At 41.0% G+C, this 10430-nt stretch overlaps 1 protein-coding gene across 2 annotated transcripts in view; it reads left to right on the plus strand.

Annotated features, from left to right (window-relative positions):
* RTN1 (reticulon 1) overlaps positions 1–1190 on the plus strand; it is a 120804-nt gene extending 119614 nt beyond the window's left edge. For both annotated transcript variants that reach the window (XM_008922195.3, XM_008922197.3), the window contains one exon: positions 358–1190. In XM_008922195.3, coding sequence (XP_008920443.3) covers positions 358–400 — 43 coding nt within the window. In that variant the 3' untranslated portion in view covers positions 401–1190. The remainder of the gene's footprint in view (positions 1–357) is intronic.
* The last annotated feature ends 9240 nt before the right edge of the window (positions 1191–10430 follow it).

The raw sequence follows: 10430 nt of genomic DNA on the forward strand, positions 1-10430 counted from the left end.
TGTTCTGCAAAATCCCTAGCCTTAGGCAGGACTAAAAGTTTGTTCTGAAAATTTTCTTTTTAGTCTTCATTCCTGGCTTCCAATAGACAATAGACCATGGAGGAATAATGAAGGGGTGGGGGAGAAGATCACTGAGAAAATCCCATGGTTACATGGACCACCAAAAACCAGGCCTGCAAGAACACCTAGATGGCCATAATTTCTTTTTCTTATTACACTTTAGTCCACCTGTTGAGACAACACACTGAAATTGAGCTAGAGGTTAACCCTGAATGAGAATCCAAGTGGTGGTCCACTGGGATGGGATAACTGCCTCCCCATATAATCCTTCTTTTTCTTTTTCTACTTTATTTCTAGGATTCAAGCTAAAATCCCAGGTGCTAAGAGAAAGGCAGAGTAAAGCAGACGTCAAGAATTCGTCGACCACAGTAGTAAAAAATGGGGAAATCTGGAGTGAAACAGCTCTGTTCTTACACTTTACTGCAAATTTATCATTCTTTTTTTTTTCTCAACACCATAATCTTAGAAACATAAAACTCAGAAGCAGTGCTTTTCCCCTGCTGCTTCTGCACTTAGAATATTTGCAATCACTTGTGTCAAGCACTAAAAGTATAGTAAAGAGAAAAGTGTACTAGATGTGGTTTTTTGTGTTGCTTATAAAGTGCATGATGGTGAGAGCCTAAATAATATTGACCTTTTTATTTTTATTTTTTTTTTAGTGTTTTTCCTTCTTCTATTGGCATTGCTTCTATAACTTTTAATGTTACATGTGGCTAGGGGCTTTCCTGCTTAGCGCACTTGATGCAATAGTTAAAATTGCTTCTACGTCACTGGGTTGCTGGTTGGATTCATCTTTATTAACTATATAGAATTGTAGACTGATGTTTTAGTGTTTTCCAGCACAAATAAAATAAACAGTAATCGGTACTTATGGTAATCAGTTTTGTATAACTCAAAAAAAAGAAAAAAGAAAAAAAAGAAAAGAAAACAAGACCCAGTACTTTTGTCGTAAAGGATTGACAGGCTGATTTACATGTATGGTAACTGGAAAGTTCCAGCATGTTCAATTTATTACGATTTGTATTACATTCTCTGTAGTTCCTAATGGACTTAATTATGGACTCTGAATATTTGCACTTATGTACTTGATACCGAATGCAGAAATAAATGTTACTAAATGTAAAAAGTTCTCACTCTTGTTGCCACTGGGTTTATCTTGATTTTTGCAAACTGGACACATACTCTGCAAAAAGGAGCATTTTCTCTCTCTTTCTCTCCCTCCCCCCCCGGACATCTGCACACACTCCCTGACCACAATGGTGCAGTCCAACAAGTAGTAGATGCATAGTAGTATTTAGCTCATCTAATATTTTCACATCCTGATCCTTTTACAGCAGTAAAAGAAGGATCTTAGCACACAGTTTGGGCTTTTCTGGTGTAGAAAATATCAGAATAAATGTCTGATGCTCCGTTTGCAGGTCGTGCAAATCATGAGCAGCACACTATGGAGGCATCAGCACAACACAAAGGACTTTTCAGTTTCCTTATCACCAAGTTACTCTCTTATCCAAAGCTGTTTTTTGAAACCTGCTTTAAACTGTGGAATCTATACCTAATCCAGAGGCTGGGAACTGAAATAAACATTTACTCTTGTTCAAAGGTGAAGGTTTTTAAAAATCAGCATTTGCTGTTCGAGAACCATCAGATGAGAAAAATAGCTGTTGAGTGTTATCCAAAGTGCTTCAAAACAAACAGTTGGTTAAGTGTTTGGTTTGTCCATTTGTGGAACACACCTGTGGATTTTTTTTTTTTTTGCATAATAATGCAAACATCAAAATATTTTCAGCCGAATCACCGTTTATCTCTTTTTTTCTATCACAAAAGTTTTTATGCAGAACTTTTTTTTTTCTACAAAAAACTAGATCTTTAAACACTTAAACCCAACTTTTTGAATTTCAAGTCTCCTTAGATTTGTTCATTAATTCACCATCTCAGTTACACATGGACATGGTGATATCTGTCCTAGGTCAGGCTGCACTTCTGTTCGTGTGTGAAAGCACAATCCAACTGCTCATGAGGAGTTGTTAGAAAGAGTGGTATGGCTGTGGGCTAATTAATTATTGTGATGAGTCTCAAATAACCTTATTTTCATTGATGCTTTATGTTAAAAATTCTTTTTTTTTCATATTTAAAAATACTGGGCCGTCTTTTAAATGTCACCTGCAGCTGGACAGGACCATTTTTCCTCAGTGAAAAACTGCCTGAAGCTATACAGGAACATTTTTACTCAATGAAAAACTGTGTGCCTTGAAGGGGCAGAAGTTGCTTTTAATCAAATGGAATGTGTTTGTTTTAGCATGTGCAGTTTACAACCAGGAGTAAAAATTCAACATGTACCCCCAGCTTTTACTGCCTTAGAGTTCCCTGCGTCTCTGAGGAAGATAGTACAGACCATACAAGCATCTTTGAGGATAAATATTGACCTTCAGAATTCTTATTCAGATGAGTACGTGGGCTCCACATGTTGATTTTGAAAATGAGACCATTCAACATCCCATCCTGTTGGTCCCAGAAGTGTTTTCTTCCCTCACACCAAGTCATATCCAAGACTGGCCTTTTGCAATGCTGAACCCTAAGCATGGTTTAAAGGCTATATCTCCTTCATACTTGGAAATAAAGCAAAATAAAACCTTCTGGCAGAGTACAAATATTCTTAAGAACCTAAATCAATAGAGTCCAAGAAGCCCATTCTTGTCTCCTCCAGAATCACGTTCTCTTAAACCCCACAGTCCTGCAATCCAAGCCCTCATCACCTCGATTGCACACACACCTCTCAAACTCATACATTTTATCTTTTCTCACATCCCACCTTGCAAAGCCACCTCCCAGACTTCCCCAGAGCCCCTCTGACTTACCACATATTTGGCAGTAACAACCTGCAAGTTCTGCTGAGCAGCTGGGGTGGGTTAATCTGGTGGGTGGAACCAACTGGGAACCCATTCTGGGATGTGGGAAAAACAGAGGGCTTCAGCCAGGGTTTGGCTTGCTCTTGTTGCCCATGGCCATTATCTCCTTACTGGGATCACAGCAGCAGTTTCCATGATACCTTTGAACATGGAATCTTGGAGAAAGCCAGCCTCTACTAACTCCTGGTCCTGCTACACAGCTTGCAATCCCAGAGTCCCTGTGCATAAGGGGAATGAAAGCTTGTGATACCCTGATAAGTCTTGTTCATAGAGCAGCACCTGAGGAGGTGGTGTACATCCATCTCTTCTGGTTTTCAAACAAGTGCAGGGGGAAATGACCAACAATGAGCTCTAATTTTTAGAATATTTTAGTGTGATTACAGTAGGTAGCTGAAGGTAGCAGAATGAGCTGAGCTGTTTTCTGAGATGCAGAGGCTGTAAAGCCATTTCTGGTCTTCATTTGCAATCAAAGCAAAGAGCAACAGCAGCCAAGTTTGCATAGTAAAACCAGCAAACTTGTGAAGGTTTCTAGGCAGGTGAAACCTGGGAAGCAGCTCACTCTGCCTGACTAAAATGCAGAGGAGGGTATTAAACCATTCTTTTCTCTTCAAAATATTCCTTGCCTGAGAAACCTGAACGTCACAGCACATCATGGGTGATTCAGGAGTCAGCTTGTCCTCCTGGTTCAGAGGCTGCTTTAATGAGATAGGCAAGTGATGGATGTTTTGAAGACACCCCCCCTAAACAAGTGAGATTGTTCAGGTGGTTGGAGTTAGGTGTGTGCTAAATACCTGTTCCAATGTGCCAGGTATTATCCTCATCTTATCCTCATCTCTGGAGAGTTTGAAATGACGTTCCCTTTCTGGAGAAGAAGGTAAGAGGTCTGTCTCTAAGGTGGATGTCACAGCTGGGAGGCTTGTTTAGATGCAGGGGCAGGCACAGACCAGGCCTTTCCATGGCTCGGAACTAGTTGGCTAATGTAAATACAGCTGCACTTTGATCTGCTCAACATGGTGCTGCCTTTCAAGGAAGGCAACAGGTCTGCCTGCTGAGCTCACCTTTGAAATCCAGCCCAAATGACTGTGCTAATTTGAGCTGAAACTAGTTTAACTCTGGCCGGGGGATATGAAATCAGGAGTGGCTGGAGTGCTGGCAGGAGACAAAATTTTGTTAGAACATCTACATGTGTCTTTTTTTATACTCTATGTCTTTAAAATATCTTCTCCACCATTTCACTTGTACCTTCCAGAAACTTTATAAGCCTGGTCCTAACCTGCTGCCTGTAAAAAAGAGGTTCAATGGTTATTTAGGATTTCTGTCAGAGCTTTTTATTACTTGAATGTCTGTCCTTGTACCTTGAAATGAATACTCCATCGGTAGTTTGATGTGAAATTTGAATACTCTCTAAGATCATTTGTTTTGATTCCCTGCTTCTTGGTGCCTCAGCAGTATTCTACTATTCTTTTAGCCTGCATATTTGCCTCTGAGCTTTTACTGATTTCTTTTAGGCTCCCTCTGCTCTTTAATACTAATCTAGTGATAGTAGGATCATAAAACACATGAGTGTCAGGAAAGCCCTGGAATTGGGAGGAGATAAGAATGATATAATATTCTGTGAGCAGCTAATCCAGTTAAAGAAAATCTGCTTCCCCATAGCTTTTGCTGTCTCCCTGCGTGCTTTCAGATGTCACCTGGCCCCCATCCCTGTCCTGGTGGGCTACAAGTCAGTCAACTATGAGCTTATCAGCCTTGCCTTCTCCATATGGACCTGGGAAAATGTGTGGCAAGCTTGTGCTCAGTGTTTGCCCAGTGCAGCTTTGAGAGGACCAAGTGTGATGTATTTCTTCCCGGCTCCTCTTAATATATTGTTTTCTTAGGCCCAGAATAAAAAGATGCTCCATTAGGGAGCTTGCATACAAGCTTCCTGGAATGCTGGGAATCAGGGGAGTGAGGCTGCTGGCATGAGGGAGCCTGGTAAGACTGGCTGGCACGTGCAGGCACTATGGGACATATGGTATTTGGATAGGGCTGAGATATGTCCACTGATAAGAGTCAATAGCTGCAGTGCCTGAAACGGCAGGAGGAATGGGCTCTGTTCATTCCTGCCAGGTTTCCTTGCTGCTCAGCACCTGCACAGGAGAAAGGGTGGCAATACCTTGCTCTCTGGCACAATAGGGGGAAAGATGCTGAGCGTGGGTGGCCTTTCCCCAGAGGTGCACAGGGAAATGGGAGTTGACTGTAAGTAGGTACGTGGGCTTGACCTGCTTCTTCCACTTATCTGAGCTGTTCATTTCCTTTTCTTTGGTGTTTGCTCACAAGGGAACAGCCAGCTCACTGTCTGTTGGAGCTCCCCCCTCATCAGCATCTGATCCAAGTAACTGCCAGCTATCTTCACTGCTTCTGTAGCTCTCCTAGAAAGTGCTAAATCTACAATCTATGACAGATTTATAATTTGGGGACATCATCGTGTGTGTGCAAGGCAAGATGGGTACGTGGGTAGACTGTTCTGTCCAGCACTCAGGCAAGCTCTCTGTAGCTGGGATGTGCTCATTTCTGCATTGCCCATGTTCTCATCTTTCCTTTCACTCCTGCTCTGCCTCAGCCCAAACACCGGGAGATGCTGCAGGGACCAGGGTCGGGATAAGAGGATGGATAGAGCTGTAGAAGGAGTCTGTCTAAGAAAACCAAAAGACAAAGCGCTACTGTGCTGGCATGCTTTCATTGCTTCTCCCTCCTCTCTGCCCTTTAACCAGCAAGTCAGGCTCATTTCTTGTGTTCATTGAATATCAAAGTGTTTCAGCCTCAAGGTTGCAATTTATGCCTCCTCATGGGTCTTTTTGTTTTAGGTGAAAAAATAATTCAGTCCAGTGAAACTAATTGTCATTCAGAGTAAGGTCCCCCTGCATATATTTCCCTTTATGAGGGAGCTGAAAAGAGGATTTAAATACATTTTTATTTCTTCTGTACAGTCCTCTAATTTAGCTGAAGTGATGTAAAGTAGCCCAGACTGGTCAAAAAAGACACAGAATCAGAGAATCTCAGAATGTTTTGGGTTGGAAGGGACCTTAAAGACCATCTTTTTCCGACCCTCTGCCATGGACAATGAGACCTTCCACTAGCCCAGACCTTCCACTTGCTCAAAGCGACTCCAGCCTGTCCTTGAACCACTCACAGGGATGGAGCAGCCACAGCTTCTCTGGGCAACCTGTGCCAGGGCCTCACCACCCTGACTGCCAAGAATTTCTTCCAAAGATCTAATCTAACGCTGCCCTCTTGCCAGTTTGAAGCCATTCCCTCTTGTTCTGTCACTCCAGGCCCTTGTCCAAAGTCCTCTTCCAGCTCTCTTGGAGCCCCTTTAGGCACTGGAAGACACTGAGGTCTCCCCAGAGTCTTCTCTCTCCAAACAGAACAACTGCAGCTCTCTCAATCTGTCTCCATAGCAGAGGTGCTCCAGCCCTCTGAATATCTTCATCACCTCCTCTGGAATCACTCCAACAGGTCTATGGTCTACAGTATCATCAAAAATTACTGTAATGTTTCATAGCTGTGACAAAAAAAAAAAAAAAAGGATATATAACATTCAGGCAGTGGAGTGATTTGAATAGCAGATGTCTTTACACAAAATATTCTTCATTTGCCAAGTTAGACATGAGGCCTAATTACATTTCTCTTAATTCCACAGATGCTTACTTGGAGAAACCATCCACACAATTGTTAGGCTGAGTGAAAAACTATCACTTTTGGCACAGACTGAACATAATTACTGAACCATTATCAGCAGAACATCAGCTTAACTTGTCAGCTATCAGCAAATTTTGAACCACTTAGTTAGGAAGAGGTGGGCTGTAACCTTCTTAGAAGAACCTGTCTGGAGAAGCACTTCTTGTATTCCTTCTTGGAATGTCCTGAAGTCCTGGAAACCTTCTTCACATCTCCCCCCCCAAAAACCCTAAACAATTTACTATTTTTCCCAGCTGAAGTATAGAGATGTGATTATCTACAAAGAGCAAAACTGTCAAAATGTATACTCCAAGTTTTCATGTGCCAGCTTAAAAAAAAAAAACTTAAGGACTATAAAATTCTGATACTACTACTGTCACTTTTAAACACCAGACTTTCAGGAAATCGGCTTAAATTTTAATTCTGACATCATCATATAATCAAGAATCTCTCTTCGTCTCAAGTGTTTTATCTCGCCCACTTTCCCCTCAGCAATCACAAGTCTGTGACTCACATACTACACCAATAGTGCAAATTAAAAGAAAACATTGTTCCTGCTGCCACTTAGCCAAAGTACTCCTACAGCTCTCCAGTCACAAGAGACTTGAGTAAGTCGGTCTTCCAGAGGGAAATGCTGTGGTCTCTGTTATTCAGGATGAATTACAGTCTCATACCTTAAGTTTTACAAAAAACAAACAAACAAACAAAAAACAAAACAAGCAGAAAAGCTGCTTTAGGGTCATGTTCCTGGAGCTGTGGTATCATGGATATGGTGCCATGAGAGAAATTACGAGTGAAGCAGATAAAACATCGATTAATAGAAGATTTTAAGGAGATCTTAAGGAGAAGATGGTAATTGGTAGCTTTAAAATTGAGAGGTCTGTACTGAAGTTTCCCAAATATCAGCCATGTTTCAATTTTTCCCACGTAAAATGAAAATGAAGGAGCTACTGAGCTTTGTTCAAGATAAGAAGTGGTGAGGTGTAGAGAGGAGACCATTGGGATGTCATATGGGAAGAAGCTGGACAATCTTGAAACCTATGAGCAGTAAAAATCAGGTGATGTTTTTGCATCACAGGGTTCTGTCCTGGACTGATAACAGAAAATTCCCTGTTGGCTAGAACACTGGTGGTTAGAAACAAATATTGATGAAAAAAACTGGTCAAACACAGTATGAAAGTGTTCGGTGGGGCAGAGAAGTGCTGCCAGGGGTATCCAAGGGAATGTGGGGGCCATAGCAGGATTGGAGTCCAGAAGAGTTCAGCTTCATTCCTGTAGCAAACCAAAGCCTGGGAAAGGGGGACACCATTGCTCTTTACATATACACTGGGCATAAAAAGCAGGAAGACTAAAATCTGTTTAATCTGGTGCTTAATTAAGCTGCTATATGATGACACAGGGGAAAAAAAAATTGCATTCCAAGGTTTTGGTTTGTAAATTGAAATTTATTATTGGTTGTGGAAATTAACACTTGCTCCAAAATAGGAGTTAGAAGCAAGCTCTGTGAATCTTTGAGTCATTCCAAGTGGGAAATAGATTACATACAAATGTAAGATGCTGAGCATCTTGTTGATAACATAAGCAGGTGGCAATTCCCCATGTGAAAACTGAGTTTACAAAAAGTGAGTTTAGCAGGGATGGTTGAAAGGAATCACACACATTTTCTTTCCCCACAGCAATTATTGTGCACCAGTGCATCAACCATCAGAGAGCCTCTGTCTATATTTATCAGGAAAAGGATATTACATGGATATGGACAAGTAGACCTGCTGAAGTCAGAGAAACTCTCTCCAGATCACATGAATTCAAAATTTGACCATTGTCTTTGGGAAGAAAAGATTACCTTTGCCATTTATTATTCATTGGTAGTCTTTGTGATCCCAACAAGGGTATTCCAGGCTCAGCAGAGACATCCAGGCACCAGTGATGCCATCCTTAGGCTTCTGACAAACTTTAGTGGCTTCTCAATTCTTGTGAATGCAGGTGGGACTTCATACCTCCTCTTGTTTTCTGAGAGTTAGCAAGATGCTATGAAGAAAGACTGGTCCATGTCTCCCTCTATGAATCCTGTTTGCTCTGACATGATTTCATTCTCAGGGAAAAGGGTAACCAGATTAGATTCAGGTTGTGATGGATAGGTTAATAGAAATGAGTGCAAACAAACCCAAAGGGGTTTTTTGGCATAAGTAAATAAAAGTGGAAAAAATATACTAGAATTCCCTTCTTAGCTTTTACTCTAATAAAGCTTTCAGGAAGCAGGTGATTTATTAGAGATGTAAATTTTCATTTACATTTGCTTTATCCACGTTCAGACTGTGAGTTGTAGGACAAGGAAGGAGAGAGCAGACCCTCTTAGACAAAATTACCTCTGCTTACTCAGGCCTAACATCCTGGTGGCTCTTTTAGCTGGTGCTGCACTGTCCAGCTACTCTCACCTTAAGGCTGGGCAGGGATTTATCTGTCCCCATTTGATGATCATTGCAGTAGCTAAATTTATTTCAGATACAGGGCAGCAATAAATTCCTAGAAGTCTGGGGCCAGAAATCAGAGTATTTCTTAGCTGAAGTGTCCTTCAGCAATAGTAAAACCATCCCAATTCATGACTTATCCTTTGCTTATGCACTTTATGTGTCTGCACCTTATTTACTACCCTCATCTCTGACAGGAGTTTGAAAGCAACACCTGCAGATAAGATTTTATTCAACTTGCAGAGGCAGCGTGACAGCAATGGAAAAGGTGTGTCTCTAGGAGAGGAGAGAGCCCTGTGGAGGGCCTTTTGTGCAGGAGTCACTAGACATCTTCATTTAGGTGTTAAAGGGCTTGAAGTCCTTTGTAACTCTGCAGAAGTGTTTTAAGTTCTAGTGAAGCCCAGGTTTGAAATATCTGCAGGAAAAAAAATTACTATTTCATATCAAGTCCTGATTTTCAGGCTGTTTTTGCAGATAAAAAAGAAGGTTATATAGTTCATAAAGAAAAAGGAAAATTACTATTATTTTTCCATTAAAATCTGTAATTCCACCAAAACATTTTTACAAAGCTTTCTGTGCCACAACAGTGTGACCATAATGTAACCAAAAAAAAAAAACCTGGGAAGAGCAGATAAGTTTTCTACCTAGAAATGCTTTATTGTTTAAAAAGGAAACAACCTATAGTTCTTCCTCAAATGGGATTTCCCACTGAGGGACTAAACTCACCAGGAAAATTAAGCACTTGCCCCCAGTACTTTGGTATTATATTTCTGAGTTAATGGTTGGGCTTGATGATCTTAGAAGTCTTTTCCAGCCTTAAAGATTTTATAATTCTATGATTCCAAATGAATATTTACTTGGCCCAGAGATGCTTGAATTTCAGTCAGGTACAAAACTGCAACCACCAAGCTCATCGAGGCCGGAGTCCTGTTTCAGAATTAAAAAGATATTCATAAGAAGAGGGACCTTCCATTCTTCCTAGCAAAGTTGTAACTTGTAGTTACCAAACTGGCTGTCATACAATGACTTTTTTTTTTTTTTTTGGAGACAGGTAGGATAGTTTTTTTTTTACTAGTCCAGGTCTATGGGCAGGTCTTCTGCTAGTCCAGGGATTATTATTATGTTCACCCAGATAATGGTAAGGGATTACTGTTTTCACCCAGACAATGATGTTCCACCTGCAGGGACCTGAAGACATCTCGTTTGTGGGTGAACTGGAGATATTTTGCATGTTTATACTGCAGAAGAGCACTATGACAGTCTGCAAGGCAGTGGA

This window comes from Manacus vitellinus, unplaced genomic scaffold (assembly GCF_001715985.3).
Source record: "Manacus vitellinus isolate BGI_N305 unplaced genomic scaffold, ASM171598v3 scaffold_6_pilon, whole genome shotgun sequence".
In the NCBI taxonomy this organism is placed as follows: domain Eukaryota; kingdom Metazoa; phylum Chordata; class Aves; order Passeriformes; family Pipridae; genus Manacus; species Manacus vitellinus.